This window comes from Nyctibius grandis, chromosome 4 (genome assembly GCF_013368605.1).
Source record: "Nyctibius grandis isolate bNycGra1 chromosome 4, bNycGra1.pri, whole genome shotgun sequence".
NCBI lineage: Eukaryota > Metazoa > Chordata > Aves > Nyctibiiformes > Nyctibiidae > Nyctibius > Nyctibius grandis.
The window spans coordinates 47,135,672-47,156,390 of record NC_090661.1 but is presented as its reverse complement, the minus strand read 5'-3'; the positions used below and the strand labels follow the sequence as shown (position 1 = coordinate 47,156,390).

General features: G+C 40.0%; 1 protein-coding gene across 2 annotated transcripts in view; it reads right to left on the bottom strand.

The window, feature by feature from the left end:
• TTLL5 (tubulin tyrosine ligase like 5) overlaps window positions 1-20,719 on the bottom strand; it is a 149,972-nt gene that overhangs the window by 64,232 nt on the left and 65,021 nt on the right. For both annotated transcript variants that reach the window (XM_068398796.1, XM_068398795.1), the window contains exons 22-29: window positions 20,417-20,708; window positions 17,080-17,200; window positions 15,275-15,421; window positions 12,742-12,842; window positions 11,006-11,139; window positions 10,259-10,372; window positions 9,447-9,857; window positions 7,779-7,969 (exon numbers count right to left, since the gene is read on the bottom strand). In XM_068398796.1, coding sequence (XP_068254897.1) covers window positions 7,779-7,969; window positions 9,447-9,857; window positions 10,259-10,372; window positions 11,006-11,139; window positions 12,742-12,842; window positions 15,275-15,421; window positions 17,080-17,200; window positions 20,417-20,708 — 1,511 coding nt within the window. The remainder of the gene's footprint in view (window positions 1-7,778; window positions 7,970-9,446; window positions 9,858-10,258; window positions 10,373-11,005; window positions 11,140-12,741; window positions 12,843-15,274; window positions 15,422-17,079; window positions 17,201-20,416; window positions 20,709-20,719) is intronic.

The window sequence follows — 20,719 nt, the reverse complement described above, 5'->3', positions numbered from 1 at the left end:
TCCCCAACTCACCACCAATGTATCTGCCTTGTTTCCCCAACAGTACTATCTTAGGCTCATGCTAGGCAATGGGCAAACTCAAAAAGAAAATTTCAGGACAATTGAAAAATTGAGTTGAGTACTGTTAACACACTGACAGTACTGCAGGTGAACCACCACACTACACATACTGACAAAGACATCATCACTCTGTAAAAATAATTAGCAATCATTTGCATGCCCTAACTTGTGAAATCGCTAATTGCAGATACTGATTTCCTCACAAAAGTCTCAGTAACCCACTTATAAAGGAAATATTTAGCTTGACTACAGTAAAGCAATGTAACAAAGAAAAAGTCATAAATATGGAAGCAGCAGCATAGCACACGTTCCTCTGTATGAAAGACAAAAGGTCAGTTCAGAGCAATGGCCCAGCAAACTCGCTATCCTGCCTGACATATTTCAGAAGATGGAAAACATTTTAGTTTCCATGCATCTAACTGAAACATCTTATTGATAAGGAAAATTAATTTGTTATTTCTGTATGTTAGAACCTAGGGATCTATCATTTGCAAAATGCTCATTATTCTGCCTGAGGTAACTACGGCCTGTTAAGCTTTGTGCCTTAATGGTATCTTGCTGCAGGAAGTTTCAGCAGGTAACTATATTCTGTGACAATAACTATTCACTTTTATTATCAGTTTTTATGGTGGTGTCTTCCTACTAAACTGAATATCCCCTTCTTATTACAAGAAACATGAATAAAATCAACTTTATTTACCTTGTCAGCCACTGCTCTGTATATTTTCCTCATACATATCTCCTCCCTAAACAACTTAATATTTTCACCTCCTCATTAAAAATTTCACCTCATGCAGTTAATTGCTGTAGTCACTCATCTGTGAATCCCAGTTATTTTTCCTGAATTCACTTTAGGAATGGCAACCAGAACTGAAAACATTTTTTCAAGGGAGGGCATGTGCTTACATAATTACATACTATTTCTTATCCTGTTCCTTAAACATGCTAATAATTTTTGTTTGTTGCCTTTACTGCTTGACTTAGAACAGTTATCTCCACTGAGCTTTCCAGAACAAAACTCATTTTTTCTTCCCTAAATGATTAATGTAAAGCTTATTACTTTAAGTTGTTAAAATTATTGCTTGTCATGTAATCAGCTATTTGTAAACACTGAACTTCACCTGCCATTGTCTTGCTCAGTTAATGCAGTTGATTATATTTCTTAGTTTTTCTCATAATAATCAACAAAAGAATACAGACGTACTGACAAATTACCAGGAGGCTCAAGTTTAAGTTTACAGCATACACATAACCTTCACAGTAATTGAACATCTGGACACTTGTAGCCCACATTATACTGAAGGTAACAAGAAGTTACCTCATGTGGTAAGCATGAGCTGCACAAGCATGTGTTCACATGGATGAACACTACAGAGTAGTTAATCTACTGTAAATTCACACCCCATATTACCTTGCAATAACTTGCTTTTATATTCATTCTTTAGGTAATAATATGCCAGTCATTATGAACCTCCTCCTTTCAAATCTTTAATTTTACACTCCACTGTGTGCATTCTTTATTCTGTGTCTTCAGTTACCCACTTGCTGTATAGCAAACTGCCTAGTTATTCTTTTGTTTTCTTTCTGTCTGTTTTTGATCTGTAACAAAACTTCACCTCTCACCCTACAGATAGCTGGCTTGCTTAACAGTCCTTGCTGAAAGCTTGTCAAACACTTTTTTGAAAGTTTGAACAACAAGAACCAGTTCCACTAGATCCTATTTTTCTCAGTTCAAAGAATTCTAATAGATCAAGACATGGGTTGGGTGTTTTGGGGTTTTTTTTGGTTTGAATTGTGTTTATTTTTATTTCAATGTAATATATATCTGTTAGTGTAGCAAGACTAGCTGCTTTAATGTACAGGAAACTTTAGGGTCCTTATTACAGATAAGCACATTTGTTGCCTTTCTGTCCTCTATACCAGCTTGAACACTGACCACACCTTTCAGTAGAAACTTTGCCACTTCACTGTTGCATTTCTGAACCCCTAAACGTATACCATCCAGCCACAGAAGTCTCACAAAACATTTTTTGATCATCTTTTCTCCTAGGAGCTTAACTTCATTACCTGGAGAGAAAATGTATCTCCTCTATATCTACTATAGTGAAAAATAATGCAAAAGAAATTATTTAATATCTCTAATGCCCATATCCTCCAAAATTTGTCTCTACAGGCCTAGACTATATCCCCACTGAATTAATAAATTAATCTATCAGTAGCATATCTAAGGAAATCTGATTTCCTGTGGCATCCCTGTGTGTCTCCCTGGCCAATAACCCCATTATTCACAAGTCTGCTACCTACGACATCTTCAAGATCTTTTCTCTCTACATCTCCCTAAATTACAAGCAAGAAGCAGCACATGTTGCAGCTAGTTCCAAATCAGAAGCCTGTTCACTGCTAATTAATATATGCATTCTGACTGGCTAGGCAGCAGTCCGAACAGAACAGATATGTTGAACTCCACCTGATTTTAGCCCTCGACTGAAACACTCTCATGGGCCTTGCACTTCTATGCACTTAACATTTTTCACAAAACAGGTAAGAACGTATTATCTTCAAGACTAATTTAGTTGAAACCTGGGGAATTTGGACAGGGGCTTTCTCCTTCTCACTTGTTTTCTTACGACCTTTTGAGCTCAGATACCTCCTTATCATCCTACTGAGCTATGAACTTCTCAGGTTAATGCTGGATCCTCAAAGGCACACATTTTCCATAGAGATCTCCATGTTGCTCCCAAACGTATTGCATAGTTAACTAGAGGAACACCTTGTTATTTTTGGATACTGTGGAGTACTACAGTTAGATGGCAAGTACTGCAAAAATCAGGCAGTGTTTGAAAGATCTCTTATGGATAGAGGTACATAACTCTCACTGTCACAACCTCAAAATCAGCTTTATTATGAGATTTTACGTAATCACAAAAGCATTTAAATCTGTGTTTTCAGAATAAAATTCTTCAGAAGTAAAAATTAACATTCATTGTTAACAGCTATATTTAACAATAAGGATTCTCCCTAGCAGCTTCACTGTATTTATTGATTTGTAATGCTGAATATTTATCCTTCATAACCTGAGACTGTCATACCCCAGCGTGTCCTTAAGGCAACATCTTTCCTGCACTCACCATTAAAGACAGTTACAGAAGTTACCCAAACAGCTGCTCCTTTTCTAGTCTAAGATAGAATTATACTGCTCTTTTCTCTCTCTCATTCCTGCAACTGGGCAGTAAGGCATCATTCAGTGATGCAGGGGATTAAGTAATGATTCATATGGGTTCTAGATCAATATTTCTATTGTATACCACTGTGAAGGCACCCTTGTTTTCTCCATGTTGCAAGCACGAAGATGCACTGATGAAATTTTATATGATATAATGAAAAATAATTTTCAAAAAATACAAATTAATGAAAGGCAAAATGTTCTCACACACTTTGTAAGACAGCCTGCAAGGACTGAAAACTAACTGTGTACAAGGGAATGAAACCACACATCAGCAAGGCTTTACCTTCCTACCATCTCCACCTCCCATATTGTAAGAACTGTTCACTTTATGAGTACCACTGTAAAGTTCCCATCTGTGTTTCAAAAGTGAATGGAGAGGACTGACAAGACAGAAAGCCGATGTAATCACAGAAAACTTGTTTTCTTAAGACAAGGGATTTTAAATATCTTGTTCAAAGCTTGTCATATACTTACACTTGAAGTTTTCCCTTTGAACACTGTCATTTCAGCAGCCAATTGGCTTAATAAATTAAACATATTTAATATAGAGTGTAGAATATGAGAGTGTAAGAGAAAAAAAACGTGAAACGGGTGCCTTGGGCATGGGTAGGAAACAGTGAACAGCAGCAGGGACTAGAGAGGGGCAGAGGTGGACTCCCAACCAGAACGTCAGCATCATTCCAAGAACAGCTGTTGAGGCTACATTCCTGGGAACCCTGGAGACCCATGCTAGTACACAGATACCAGAAGTAATTCTCACAAGAATGGGAATGGAAAATAAGCTTCCCAGCTGCTCTTGGAAGGAGGTAATGTATTCAGAGTACCCCTGCCCCCAAGACACAGCTGGGCACAACGGAACCAAGGCACAGACAAAGGCATTCAACTCTCACATAGAAGGGTCTTGCCCTTCGAAAAAAAACAACAGACCACAGCAACAGCAGTATTTTCAAATGTCTCTCTTTCACACACCTCCTCCAAATCAATAGTCCTAATCTTGCCATTAAACATAATTAAATCCAAATATCAAGTCCCTTTCATACCAGACAGGTACTTTCCAACAAGGTAGACTAATTCCAAGTTTCTGGAGTGGCTTTAAACAATTGTACTATTTTTATTATTTAGTTAAGTGATGGTCTCTTCCAGTGGTTGTCTTCATGACAATTTATTTTAGAATGCTTTTACTTTAAAAGGACTATTATATTTCAGATGGCTTAAGCAGAGGAGTAAAAAAGGGGGAAATAACAATTCAGAGTCTCCTGTCTAGAAATACATAGGAAAGTAGTGCCCTGTTTAACTAAATCACCCTCATACAAGCCCTCTCTCTAACCTTCTCTCAGCTTTCAATCCCTTACTTCTCCTGTCCCAAAGCCACCAGAGTTTCATAAGTCAAACACTCCCATCTCAAGTCTTTCCCCCTTTCAACTATAGCAATGGTTTTTGACTTTTCACTTCTCTCCAGCTGCTTACTAAATCCTCTCCCACATGTTTCTCTATCTCTTCTGTCCCTATTTCCCCCCCCGCCTCCCCGGTTCAGACCAAATCCTTGTCTGCCCAAATCTATAACCACACAGTGCTCCCAAATAGCTTCACTGATATCTACCCTTCTGCAAACTGTCCACTTTCCAAACTGTCACTCTACTCTAACGTCTGCACTTCTCCTATTCATTCAATCCCCCTGCTTCAAATCCACATCCATACCTAGTGGCTCAACACCAGGTGTCCTGATTCCAGGTCCCTCAACAATGAGCCCAACCCTTGCTTGGCTCCTCCAGTTTTGCTGCCCTACTATTATGCTTTTATTGTATGCTGGTACATCTTGTCACCCTTCATTGTCACAGCAGCCTTGTCTTCCACAGAACTAAAACCCTTGGTCCTTGCTGCAAGACAGGCTTTAAAAGCCAGGCTGGATCAAAACAATAATCACAATGACTCTTAGATGACAGAAGAGTAGAATGTGCCCAGGAAAAAAGAAAAAAAAGCACAAGTAGTAGCCATATGCTTTAGCTATGTTCCTTTGTGCCTTGCAGTTACATCTGAACCTTTCAAAACATCACTGTTTCAGGTATGATTAAAATAATAGTATCAGCTTAGAAATTACTATGTGCCATAAATTCAGTACTAAAGAATCAGATTGCCTTAAAAGAAAAACTGTCCTCAACTAAACCATCCAAATTTTCATACTAAGCAAGCTTCAGATTTCACCTCTCCAAAGGGATTGTTGCAGAAACACGGCCTGGAGAATCACAGTAGAGAGCAGATGTCTAGAACTGAATGGACAAAGGCTCAGGAAAGAAACTCATTGTCAGATAGAGCTCCTGCTCTAAACTTTTCATTGACTTGTGAATCCCCTTCTACATGGATCTTTTACATGATGACAGAAGGCCACTAAGACACAACCCAACCCACGTTTCTATATTTCGCTACAGAAGCAAAGCCTGTGTGGTCGAATACAAAATGTATCCAGGTAACTCAGAAAATCTACATTGTCTGCTAGGAGCTGAGGTCTTTATTGTTTGCTTGTCACAAAGAAGGGAATTAGCACCTTCATTCTCCTTCTACACATTTCCTACCTCTTCTGTGGTAAAGTATCTTGGGAGAACCCAGAAGCAAAAAGCAATGCTTTTACCACGACCGACAGATTTCCAGAGCTACCACTGCACTTCATAGCCACTTTCAGACTTGATTATACCTACACTGACTGACTGACTGGTGGCTAAGCAGGTTTCATCCTCCACCATCTACAATTACCAGAGTATGCTCCTTTGCCACCCAACACAGCTGTGCTCAGGAAGCTACACAGCCCTTCCCCTGTAGATCTGTATGAATTCCTCTCTGGATTCCCCCTTCCATGCTTCCTAATTTAACTAGCAGTAACTAACTATGGTAGGAATACAGAAGTGTAAAAATCATCTAATAGCTATATAAATGGCAACAAGAGGACAACTTGGGTTCTCTAAACAGACCTAAGAAACCATAGCAGTTGGAGCCAAGCGGGAAATGAGTGGTTTTAGGGAGAAAGTCTACGAATTTATTTTTAGAAGTTCTTTTCTGAAAAGACTGAAATGAAACAGATGTATTTCAATTTTTTCCCAAATATTTGCTTAGATTCTAATTTTTATGCAGGCAGTTTCCATCCTATATTTAGCTTTCAACAAATCAGCATTTCCTGAATGAAAATGTTTCACTACCAAATTTTTTGAACAGTTTTACTGACAAAGTTTAGCTTAAAAATGCTGAATTCTGACTTCATTAAGAGAACCAGACTGACAGCTCTGAATATTACTGGACAAGCAAACACGGCTTTAAAAGATCAAATTCTCTAAGTAGGGTCTGGCCTGACACAAGATCAGGCCCTCAGCATCACTGGTATATTCAGTGCTCACATTCTCTGCTGAGTTCATCAACATGAAGGTGCTTTGTTTTTGTGACATCCTTTAAAGTTCAAGACCTATCTGCAAAGACCAGAGTGCCTGTGTTAGTTTTGGAACTGCCCAGACTGAATCAAAACCTTGAACTAGATGTAGAAGGATCCAAAAATCTATTCAGCTTCCTAGAGTTATAAATACACCTCATCTTTCGAAAAAAAACATATTGCCAATCATCTAACCAGATACTGAAAGCCAAACATATAACAATAAAATTGAAAGAAGCAAAAAGCAGCAAACAGTAGCAGCTATTGCAACTATTAAACATGTCTCAGAAAACTTAGAAAAACATCACTGTTAAAACAATACTTCCAAAATCAAGGTATCTGTTTGAAGATATTTAAACTGTTTGACCCTAGCAAGTAAAGAGGGAAAAAATCAATTTCCAAGGCAAAGTGTCTATCCTGGAGAACTTCCAGTTGGCAGCTTAATTAACTGAGAAGTGTCCAACTTGAACACCTTTGATCAACATGACTATAGCATATCATAAAGAAAAAAATGACTATGTGTGCAGCCATTTAGGACATAACAATTCAAAATAAATATGAAACTAAGTGGAACTCTACGAGAAGCCAATGTAAATTTGATCTATACCACCATGTTTAGCAAAAGGATTAGCATATGCCACGCTAGTAAGTACTTCATTATATCTTTACAATGTTACTGGAATACAGAATTTACACCAGAACCTATTCTGCAGACTTCCATTCCCAGCACTGTGATGATACACTGGAGGAACAAGGAAGCAAATCACACAGAAGCACAAATCTGAGAAGACTTGTTTTACTGTTTAATAAGATCAAGCATGGATTTGGTTTTTTACAACATATTTTCTAATCCTCTGCCTAGTCTTTCTTTCTTCTATAAAAAGACTTTAGCAATGTTATTGTCATCTCGCAGAAAATCAAAATTCTGGTCAGTGTAAACACTTCAGAACAATATGAGAGAAATTGATTTTCATGAGATTTACTCTTCCCTGCATGTCTCAGCCCAGCCCAGCGCTGACACAGAAGCCTGTGACAGACTTTTCTGTAGTCACAGGGACTCTAGCTTTACTGCTTACATACCTGCTGTTTAAGGAGACTGATGTGGCTTGGTGGGGAATACTGACAGGCTGCTTGTTTTTCTGCCAGTTGCTGCAGTTCTGCTGCCACCATACTGGGGCTATAACGTTTGCCCTGGGAAGAAGTATCTTCCACATCTTTGTGCATCCTGTCTGAGCCCACACGCTGCCCACTTGGACTGCAACGGCACAAACCTACCAAACAAACATTTGGATATGCTTAGTGAGTGGTATGTCAGGCTCTCTCAGCTTGCTGATCAGAGACACAAAAGCACGTATGATACTTTCTGCAGATGCTAAGGAGAATACAGCCTTTTATTCTGCATGGGTATTGCCTATATGAGCTTTTGTCAATCCCAAACCCATACTCTCTTTATCATAATGTATCTAATGACATCCAATTCCAGAGAATATTGGCTGCTGTTACCTAAGCTAAATCTATAATGTTTTTCCTTAAAAACAAATGGAACCCTTTAAATAAAGTACTCAGTTGGGAAGTCAAATTTATTTTAATGCTGGAAAGGTTGTCAATATATATACAGCAACTCCAGTGAACATGTGCTGACCCTGACATACAACCTAAAGCAAACGTACACCATCATAAAAAAAAGTGTATATATATTATCAGGACCACAGCTGTTAGCCTGTGTGTGGTTCCCAAAACTTTCCTAACAGATTACAGTCTGCATCCATAAACTTCTACCATTTCTTCTTCCCTTCAGATTCCTTACACTCTGAAGTTGCACTGCTCAACTATGCTCTACCCCAGAATGGTAAATGAGAGGTCTCTAGATCTTGTTTTTAAGATACTCTTGGATATGGCAGTGCTGAAAGGTCCTAGAGAATGAGATACAGTAATGATTCATTCAGATCTTTCTTTTTTGTAGGTCTTGACACACCTTTAAGTATTCAACAATTACGAGGTTTCATTAAAGGATTTCTCTGCGTGACAGAGAAGCACAGAACTAAGAACAACACATAGACTGAGACAGGGCTTCTGCTAACAAAAACATTAAAATCACTAAAGATAAACAGAGATTAGTAATACAATCACATGAAAATATAGAATACTTCGTTTTCCGTTCTTTTTGAACAAGTTCAAAGGCTGCATTCAAAGTTTGAGGCTGAGGGGAGACCTTATTGCTCCCTACAACTACCTGAAAGGAGGTTGTAGTGAGGTGGGTGTTAGTCTCTTCTCCCAAGTAACATGTGATAGGACGAGCGAAAATGGCCTCAAGTTGCACCAGGGGAGGTTTAGATCGGATGTTAGGAAAAAATTCTTCACCGAAAGGGTTGTCAAGCATTGGAACAGGCTGCCCAGGGAAGTGGTTGAGTCACCATCCCTGGAGGTATTTAAAAGATGTGTAGATGTGGTGCTGAGGGACATAATTTAGTGGTGGACTTGGTAGTGCTAGGTTAACAGTTGGACTCAATAATCTTAAGGGTCTTTTCCAACCTAAATGATTCTATGATTCCCTGTTCATCTCCTCAATAAAAGGGCATCTTTGGCAAACAAGGGCTGCTTCCTGCACGCCTTCTTTACACGAGAAATTTAGCACCATTCAACAAGACTAATAATTCTGGAAATGTAAAATATCTACTTACTCCAGACCAGAGATTACCCAGTCTCTATACTGAAGTAGCAAGTTATTATGCATCCCAGAACACTCACCTACTTTTGCAGAGGATGGTCGGGACAATCTTTGGCTGTAGATCTGAGCAGCTCTCTGAAAAGATGAGAACGGGCCAATGGTGTAGCTACCAGAATGACAACGATGTAACCCTGCAAGGCTAGAAGCCTTACTGGACACTGGGTTTGTGAAGACAAAAGAGCTGTCAGGAGCTGTGCTCTGCAAGGAGGGTAGTGGGGATGGGGACTGAATCAGCCTGGAATCAACTGGAGCAGCCGGCAATGAATGGTGACCAGGGACCTGTGAATTTTCAGAGGCTGCAGGCTGAGATGGTATCCAGGAACTGGTACTTCTCTGGAACGTGGCACCAGAAACAGAGGAAGAAGCACTAGGAGGGCCGCACCGAGGTACTTTCACTTCAGCATTTAAGGAGAAGGTGGGTCCTTCTGGAACTACACAAAGATAATGAGCACAATACATGAGAAAAAGCTGCTTTTCAGGTCCTTCGGATAATATCAACACACCAAAGATGCCTCTACTCAGACACACTGAAGCCAAAATGACTTCATCTACCAGCAAAGACAAGAAGAGGCTCTGCATGATGAATATTCTCTTTCAAATCTTGCAATATCTAGATCTTCCCTCACAGAAGAACAGTTAACTCTTTCATACTGCTCACTCTACAGTATCTTTTCTTGGGTTTAAAAGAAAAACCTGCACAATCTTCCCCAAAATTGTGCATTTGAATCCCTCAGTTTGAACCCAAAGGTTCAAACCTTTGTTTAAGACAGTATTAAAAACAGTATATGCATTCATTTTTTTTCTTGATGATGATTTAAGCCAGTTCACTTACAGGTTGATTTAACTTCTTTGGGTTTATAGCCTTTTAATGCTCCTTCTGCACGCAGATCTGCAACTGAACTTTTGGGCTGATCATCTTTTATTTTTTTCACCACCTCAGGATGCTCTATAACAAAATCAAGGAGTTAGGAAGTAGAACAATGCAAACCGTGATATCATTACAACAGGACTGCAGAATTTAAAACTTGATATAATAGACTTTCTTGCTAATATTTACTGTAGACCATGCAACTCTCCTGATCACAATTGTGCTGTCATGTACAGTAGCATGGACTACCAGATATGGATGGCTGGCACTGTACTTCCTTCCATGGAACGCCTAACTACGCTCAAATATACAGACTCTGCCCTCCAATAGGTATGCTCACTGTAGGCAGCACAATTTAACAGGCCTTGATTTCTCTCATCCCTCACTTTGATTTCAGGATTCTCTGTTCATTTCCAATCTCAGTGCCTTCAGTTTGCACGTTCTTGTTTCAGACACGAGCCACCATATCTAGTTCCTTATAAACACTAGTCCAGATTCATTCCATTTCACTTCAGGCAAAGAAGGTAGGAGTGCAGTTACTCTAGGCTTCATATATAGAGTCAGTTTAAAAAAAAAAAAAAAAAAAAAAAAAAAAAAAAAAACCTCAAGAAACCTGAATAACATTCTGGAGGGGTTGTTCCCTTTCCATAGACTGAAGTTAAACTGGATTTGTCCGGGCAACATCATCTCAGAACTGCCTGCAACACTTACCACCTTGAGGCTGTCTCTCCAACTGGTTACTGGTGTTGCTGGGTTTTGTGCTTGTGGAGTTTGTTCCTAGGAAGACGCTTGCTGACTTGTTTTTGTGTGTGTAAAATGTCAGCACTTCCTCCAGGTCACTTTCACTACAATAAGGAGAGAAGGTGGATGTGAGGATTCTAAGCTTTTCTACGTTCATGTAACAATCAAAGACAAGAAACAATAAGGAGACTGAAGAGGATAATGGGAAAAAAAGTGAGGCCAGACAAGCTTATGATTCACTCAGCTCTGCAGGGTAAGAGCAGAAGGAAAGGAACATGCCTTGGATAAACCTGAGATTCCCACTGAAATGCCATTTTCTTATGCAGTAGAAAATTCAAGACATTCAGGAGCCTTCCCAGGATAAATAAAGAGCAAGTGAAAACTCCAAACACATTTTTGGGGAGATCAGCTCAACAGCAGAGATTCAGTTCACAGATAAATTTATGAATCTTCCACAGGTGCTCTCTAGAACAAGTAGCTATCTTGTTCATGACATAACTCAGCTCAGCCTCTGTTTTACAGTCATTGTTAGTAGTTTCAACTCAGCAGCAGGGAGATAAGAGGAAAGAGCTTGTTAATTAGTCAGAACTGCAGGACAAACAAACAGAACAGTCAATATTTTTGTGAATCTCTCAAAACTTGCATACATTTCTCATTTTCTTTACAAGAAGAGAGTTTAACTGCCCCAATGTCCTAAGTGTCTATTGGTCCCAAACCAGTATCAGTTACTTGGCCACTCATATTAGAGCTTGTGCAATCTGTAATCCTAATTGTTTTGATATCTAACATGCTTTCCTTTTGCTTTGTAGCGTTGCCTTAGCACTAGTGAGTGGGTATATGGCAGAGCAAACACCAAAAGCAAGTACAGTGCCAGGTCAAAAGGAATCAGGTTTTGTGCTCAAGAATCAGAGACTTTGAGGACATAATTCCTGTTCACTGAATAATTTCAGACGTCTCCACAGTCAGCTATAAAACCATTGTTTTTCATACAATGCTACAGGCTACAGAGAGTATTTACCTATTTTCAAAATACGTTTCCTAACAGACTCTTAAGTTTAAGGCAGATAAAGTTCAGAGCGTGCACAGTTAGAAAATGCTGCTTTTTCATTGTGAAAGTAACTGCTTGCACTGAACTGCCTTAGCAAGCCGAATAAGAGGCTAGGATGAAGACAGGGAGTCTAACTCCCTTCCTTCCTCATCTCAGAAAGTCCAGACCTGGAGAGTTCCCGTAGAGAGGCAACAAGCATGAGATTTGTTTCTGAGAGCAGAAACTTGAGAGCCAGAGCCACAACAACTGTTCAACCACAGCAGCTCAAGGCCATCTGAGCAGCAACTCTAGTTTCGTTCTCCTTCCAAAGTACTGCCGCATTTGCTCCAGCATCACAGCAAAGGAGATCATTAGCTCACCAGAATCCATTTGAAATTTACACAGACCAGGGCAACCACTGCTGTCCTTTGGGAATTTACTTGATGGTCAAAACATCTATTGTATGTCCTCCTCTATGCACCAGATGCTGATGCTACCAGTGTTTGATTGCTGGAAGGGAGAAAAGAGAAAAGACAAGTTCTCTGTCCCCCAGCAGGAGCATGTGCTATGGTCAATAAAGGTATAGAGGCCTTTAGATCAATCAGGTCATCTTTAGAACAACCCCATCACCTTCAGGGCTGGGAGATCCTTTATCAAAGGGAATAAAATCCATTCCTACCTTGCTCTGGTAATAAAGTTCTGAAAACCTTTGGGATTCACTCCCTCCTCCTCCTCTTCCTGTTTCTTTTTTGATCGCTTCTGAACCATCTGCTCCGTTTCCTGTTAATAAGCAGTATCAGTAAGTGTCTCTATGTAGTTACGTTATGATCCATGGCATAGCTACAGCTCAGAGAAGACAAAAAACAGTTCCATGGGATCTAAGAAAAGAGAACATCAACTCCAAAGAGCCAAATTATAAGTATTTAACTATGTGCAAGAGAACGGATAAATATAGAGAGCCCCAGAGACAGCACGCTAAGCATACACTAAACTCCTCACTCCTCCACTTGACATAACCTATTAGAATTGATTTGCTGAGAAGAGGTCAAGTCTTCACAAATACGTGCTGCTCCTTCAAATATACTCTTTGCTGGGACATAAGAAAGGTCCCCTTTCTACTTTTGCTGTTTCTGTCACAAACAGAGAGTTCCCCAAAATAGCTTTTGTTTAAGCATCTGTCCCAAAAGGAGATATTCAGGAAGAAAGGAGGACAAAATTATACAATTATATTAAAGAAACTCAATCAAGGAGGTCTGATGAGGGCATCCACACTTCCTACTGTAAGCTAGGAGTTCTCCTCTTGAGTTAATTTCTCTTGCCATGCAGCAAATTGCCAAGGGCTTATCCACATACCAAAAATATACTGCTTTAGCAAAAGCAAAGAAAGTAAAACACTACAGCCTGTGGCAAATTTGCATTTATATACTAAAACATGCTGGAATAAAACATGGTAAGTCTTTGTGTGTGAGAATGGGAGCAAGCTCTCAGATATAAATGATCTTTCTATTTTGCACCAGTAGAGCTTGTTGACACTAAAGGTTGTATGGATACAAACATTTTTGTTAGTTAAAAAAAACCCTAAAGGCCTGCCTGAAATACCAATACCAGCATACAAGCTTCATCTGACCAGACTTGATCTCCACTTCATTGCTTCTTACTGGTACTCTAAGCATTCCCAGGACAAAAGGGTCAGATACATCTTTTGAAAGATAATTCAAGAGGGGGAAGAAAAAGCCACCCTGGGACATGTCTTTGCCCTTCACTACGGAAGTAGAAGTCTGGACAATATGTGATTGTCCACTGGAACACTGGAACAGGCTGCCCAGAGAGGTCGTGGAGTCTCCTTCTCTGGAGACATTCAAAACCCGCCTGGACGCGTTCCTGTGTGATATGATCTAGGTAATCCTGCTCCGGCAGGGGGATTGGACTAGATGGTCTTTCGAGGTCCCTTCCAATCCCGAACATTCTGTGATTCTGTGATCTGTTTTACTTAGTTTGCTGGAGGCAGTATTTTCTCTTCTCTGTCATTACAGAAGATACATAACGGCTAGTAGGAGTCCTCTACTAAATCTGAAGTTACAAGTCAGTGAAAGAAGTCTGTATGCTGGAATTAGACATCAAAAAACCTCATAGCCTAAGAGTCTCTCAATGGCTTAAATGTGTACATCTTAAAACCTCAAGTGATCTGTTCTCACTTGTTTTAACTGAGAAAATATGTTTATACACTGATTTATTACCAGTTACACAGCTTTATTTTGTGAATTTACTCAAGAGTTAGGAGAAAATCCCAACGTTTGAATACAATTTGAGTGGAAATTATATCCAAAGCAGCTGCGTTCTTCACTCACCACAGAGCCACCCGAGTGTTTTGTGGTTACTCCTAACACAGTAATTCAGTGAGCCTTAAGCATACAAGGCACTCCCTGGAACAGATTTGGTTTAACACCAACCTTGCTTTGACAGATCAAGTTACCAGATGTCAGTTCTGACAAGGTAATGTAAGTGAACATCCTCTGCTAACAAGTAGGAGCTTGGAGGACTGTGTGCGCAGCAGCCTCTGAAAGCAGAATTTAAACTACCCTTGTTCTAACCCTAAAGAAATGCTAGGGGCCAAAGGAAAGGGGAAGCTGTTCTTGCAAAACAAGGATTAGCATGAAGCCACTATGCTAAGAACAGCATCTTCTGCATCTAAAGAGGTGAAAATTACTTACACTAGGACCTACTTCTCCTTATTACTGAGCATGCAGAGTCCCATACTACAGATAGGTAGCAGTCCCTCAGTATATCAAACAAATACTAAAATACATATTTCTTACTGTTCTGTATAAAAAAAAAAAATTATCTCTAAAGCAGCATCATAAAAATAGGGAGAAATGGGAAGAGGCATTTCAAAGCACTAGAACTGAAGACAAGCCAAAGAAAAAGGAAACTGCCAGTTAAATTCCACTTCATTTCAACACTTCTTTTTACTTTTATGCATATGATTACCAGACTGCATATATAATGTAGTAATACTGTTGCCTATCTGACAATTTGAACAGATAAATTACCATTACTGGATGCGCAACTGCAAACAGACCAGGTAAATTACAGAACGGAGTCTTTAAAACAGCCTGCTGTCTTGACTATGACAGCAGCCAGCGGGAGATACTTTAGAAGAGATTAGAAACCAAAAGAGCTACCAAAAGAAGAATCAAGAAAGAATCAGTCACCTTGTTATAACAGGTTATGAACTCGCCCAGCTGGTGAGCCAGGATACGACGACGATCATTTAGTCCTAAACGACGGCTGGGGAGCAGCATCCTCAAGGACTGCTGAAGATTGATGGCAGCTCGCTTCAGAAAGCATAACACAAGCTCCTGCAAGCAAGAGAGATGGAGTTAACAATGGACCAGACACAAGATGTGGGGAGAAGAGAACAGAGGTACTACAACAGCTAACGACTGGCAAGAACTAAACATGCTGTCCTGAGAAAATGAGCTGACAACTGGCAGGCAAAAGCATTCTGCAATATGCATTTTTAATATAGCCCTACAAATCCAAGGCGGGGGAAGAAGAGTGACAGTGTGCCTTGCCTGAGGTGGGTCAGAACTGGGAACACTTCAGGAGTGTTTGTCTGAAAAGCATGGCAGATAAAAAAAAACAAGCAGCAAAAAGCAGCAACAACACAGAATAACCTGTAAAGTCCAATACCTTAGGAGAACATTTCCAAAAAACAACTTGCAATCTGTTAAAGAAGGCCTGTGATGAAGCATACTGACCTAAAACCCTCCCAGCACTATCACAGAGAAGGACATCTTGGTCAGATATCTCCACTACAGTGATGTAGCCCCATTTATCACTTTTCATATATGTATACTATTGCCGTAGCCTCTCCACAGCAACAGATGACTACATCTACAGCCATGTAATTCCAATCCCCCACCATGTCTGTTTGACCTCTGGTGGGGGAAACATATGGCAAGGCAGATCCTAAGGTGAGATGCATCCTCGGGGTGTTTGGAAGCTTTTCTGTCTCCCCTCTGGATTTGCTTTTGGTTAGAAGTGCTGCTAATGCATAAATGAGCAGCCTCACAGCCAAACTATTGGATTTCACAGATCGCCTCTCACTGCCATTACTCTAGGCTGGTTTGATCTGTTATTTTAAACATTATTTTTCACAGTACAGCAGACAAAGTGACTCTCAAAAAGACAGTTTTAATTTCCATTTGGAAAAAGCAGGGGTAACATTTTCCACTGAGTTGACTGATTATTCTTGACACACAATTTTATCTCTGAACTGCAATGGCTGTTTCCCTGCAACGTGCATTCAGCAAGAATACATTTGGATTTGCAGAAAGCTCAAGAGCCTACTGTAGAAAGCTCTTTTAGGAAGGTTTGTGAGGGGATCTGCACTTGCTGCACTCTTTAAAAGATACATACATCAAATATAGGGCCTTAAAATACTGCCTAGAAAAATTAATCGTATGTTTTTTTTAAAAAAAAACCCACCACCTACGCTAGAAAGTAACTTTCTCTCCTCAGTGGATTTTACTTTTTTTTTTTCCCCTCTATCTAGAATGCAAGAAAGATTCCTAAGCGCAGATGCCTGCAAAGAGTAAAACAGTATATAGGAGAAAAAGCTTAACTGGGTACCTGTTCTATTTGAGTAGATGTATGCTTTGTTTAACACAGGAGAAACTGGATACTGCCAAGTAATCTTAAAGAATCTTAGAGAGAAAAGTTCAAAAGCAGGTAAGCTCAGAGATCACTGAAGAAGAACCAGTGAAAGATCTGAGCAGCTTGAATGTCAACCACACTCTAGCCATTAAGGGCTGTCTACTCTATCACTGCTCAGATGTCAGTCAGCAGTTCTACCTTATCTGTATATTAAAAATACAGCACTGGCAGCTGGACAAAGACAGACAGCTATAATATCAGTTGCACTTCAGTTCTTCCAAGGATGGGAACTGACCTCTAAAGTCTCAAGGCAGATTTCAGCTTGGCTTCTCAGTCTGGCCGACACAAAGCTTCTTACCATTTGCTCATCCTCTTTGGCAGCCCAGGCAGGATTCTGGATCTGGTCACCAGCCTCCTTCATCAGTCGCAACTGAACGTGCTGTAGATAGGCTGAGAAAGCCCTGCGAGCTTGCACTTTGCTGTGGGCCAAGAGAATCAGTCAGCTATCTTCACAGTAGTAATGGGAAGAGTTGCAGCAGTCAGGCACAGCTTACAGACCAAAGTACAGTCAAGGAAGGACCTCCTAGGTGCACAAATGTTGAAGCTCAAGGGAGGAAGACCCCTTCACCCCACCAGTATTTTCAAGGAGACCTTCAGTTCACCAAGATGGGGTAGGTATTGCAGGAGATCCAAAAGACAGCAGACACTCTAAGTTCTAAGATCATCTCTAAAACCAGAATGTTCTCCTTGCCTTTTCACAGCCTTAGCTACTCTCCTCCAAAAGCCAGTAACATGAACATCAGCAAAGCTGTGTATTTTTAAGCCAAATTCAAGCCTCTCTTGGGCCTCTGTCTTCACAAGCATTTTGAACACCACAACAACAGACCATAAAATAAATAAAGTACTTGGTACTGGTGCCAGAGTTATAACAAAGGCCCTGCAATTCCCACTGGAAATGAAAGAATTAAATCTGTGAAAGTGAGCTCTTCCCCTGCTGGACCAAGGACACAAGCCAAGTTTCATTGAGCAAGGCACCACTGAAGAATGAAAGAACATAAGCAAAATCTGCTGTGCAGCTGGCTGAACATGTTGGGAAGCTGTGAGTATGAACTGAGGAGAGGACTGGGAGGGACACATTGCTTCTCACTCTGTCACAATGGTAGTCACTTTAGCGTGTGCATCTGTTCTGAGAGAAATTGCTGAAAGCTTTGCCTAATTCTGTTCGTTGTCATCTTGACCCAAAGTCGCTTCAATGTTCTGCTCTCTCAGTCTCCATTCTTCCTCACTTTTCTCCATAGTTGTTACAAGCTGTCCTTTGAATTGCCAAGCATGATTTCTCCTTTCCTTTTCATAAGGATGTAGAAGCAGGCAATGTCTGAATCTCTTCTGTAAAATTATCAAGTTTCATCTTAAAATAAACTAGAGTTTTCAACCCATTATCTTCCTGGAATATTATTCCAGAACTTACTGTTCTAATAATTAGGAACCTTCTTTTAATACCTAGCCTAGCTTCGTTCATGAGCAGTTTACATTTGTTTTCTCCAACACTGTCCTGTATCTTAAATAATTTCATCCCTGATAGGTCTCCTACCTTGAATGTATTTATTAACAGCAATTATATCCTTTCATAGTTTTCATTTTATTAGTGTGAACTATCCACATCTTTCAGTGTCTTCTAATAAAGCACCCACACTAGTGACATGAGACTAGCAGCTCATCTCCACCTGTTTCAGTCACAGTTTACCTTCCATGAACAGGGGTGATAGAAACTATATACTTCTGAGACTTCATCTGGAATATTGTACCTCGGGTGATGAACTCTAGACCGCATTTGGTGTTTTCGTGCATGCATAAGCTAGAGCTTTGCAAACCTCCTGTGATCAACAAGCATGAAAGATATTTTTCCTTATAATTAGTTTCCAGTTGATGAACACACAGCTGATAGAATTTCTGCTGTAAATCATTAGTTCTTAAAAGCATGTCCTTGCCCTTTGTGCTACTGAATTTCATCCTAGCTATATTATTCCTGTCCTCAAGGTCATCCAGTTCTTCCCATATTTATTCCACTACTTTTCTCTCATGGAACTCCCAAATCTTTTCCATCCACATTTCTATATTTTGTGTCATTCTTGAATTGATTATTAAAATCGGCCTCAGACTGATTCCTGAGGATCCTCACCATTTTTTCTCTACTTGTTCTCTGCTTCTTAGGAATATTCACAGTTACTGACATGGTTCCTCATGACTCCATGTACATGAGTCCCTGAAATTTCATTAAAAACTCAGTCCAGAAATTTCATCTTCCTGGTTTATACGTTTCTAAATTTCATGAACACTTTGTTACAGTGTTACATAGAAATCATACAACATAGTAGAACTTATAGAGATCGATGGATCAATTTAGATAAGAATTGAAGTTTAAATAAAATACATTAAAAGTATCCATGCATCTGCTTAATCATTAGCTTTTGATGCTTCTGGAAGACCATGCCAGGCTTAAAGAGGGGCTAAGCAAATGATGACTTCACAAGAATCTCAAACTAACATCCTCTGTGGATAGCTGTACCAGTACTGCAGTAACTAAAACATGATAAAAATACTTGATTACAATTCCTGTCTTCCAGCAAACTCCAGAATGCACAGCAGGTCTTGTAACACCTCCGAGCTCTGTATGCTGCTAGTCACCGCACCTACCTTCTCTTCCCACGTGTGTGGAAGATCAGGAGAACACTCTGAACCCTGATTAAGAACTAATACTCTATACATCAGGCCACCATATATCAGAAAAGGCTCTCTCCTGAGGGCTCTCTAGGGCTGTCAAGTTTGTTTTAGGTATAACTCAAACACCTCATGACCAGGAGTTCAATATTTGTGCTGGTAGGAATTAAGGACCCTCATTATCAACATCAGCACAGTAATACAATTCTTTTCCTGCACCTGATACTTCTGCGATTACAAAATGGAAAACTGAAGAAGGTTCTTATATAACACTGCCTCTCCTCGGGTGTGCGGAATATTGAAACCTGAGGCCTTCAATGTAGGAACAAGTAACTCCCTTTTCTTTTTACTTCCCTGGGAATGGCACAGTTGGGGGAACATGTTTCATTCTACTGTCACCTCTTCACCAGTAACACCCAATGTGTGGAAGGCAGAGAAATTGCCTCATCAGGCTGACTAAAGGAGAGAGAGAAGTCCTACCACTTACAAAAACTGACTGGAACAGGCCTGGTCTATTTTATGGAGAGGCAGCACTGAGGTATTCCTACCCAACCTTTCTTGGATAGTTTAGCATATGTTTATACCCACTTCTTTGGAAACACAAAGAATGAAAAGACGAATTTTAGAATTCAATAGCAGGCATCCTGCATTAAGACAAAGAGGCAATTTAGGAGCCTGAGTTGACCAAAGAACAGCTTACATCACTCAGTTAAAGAATATCAATGGAAACTATGGCTTATGCTTTATACCGATCCAAGAGGTTGGGCATTTAGGTAAACTGTCAGTCTTTGCAACTATCTCCCTTCTGTGCCAACTAGTTGTTAAGGCAGCCCACAGTTAGACAAAAATCCAAGCCCCTTTCTCTAGGGTCCTCTTCTCACACTCATTCATAATGTGGCGCTAAGTGTATATCCTCCATATTTCAACCAATATTAGCTGCCAGTCAAAACTCAAGGCAATATGCAGAAATCTCTCACCTCAGGTTTCCATTCTTCTGAAGAATTTGCAGCAAGTTAAACTGAGCTTCTGAGTTTGTTTTTCGAAGAAACGGCTCTCCTCCATCTCCAGTTTTCTTGTCAAGTTTTTTTGGCAACTTCTCCTTACAAGTAGTTGTCACCAAGTCAGAGAGCTTTGGCTTGCTTTTCACCTGGGTGTCCGAAAGAGAGTCAACAGTTCTGTCTAGCTCTTCATCTTCACCTGCATCTACCTCCTCTTCCTCCTCACCTTCCGTGTCTGACTTGAGGGACAGCTTTGTTGGTTCTGATGTCCCTATAGTAGAG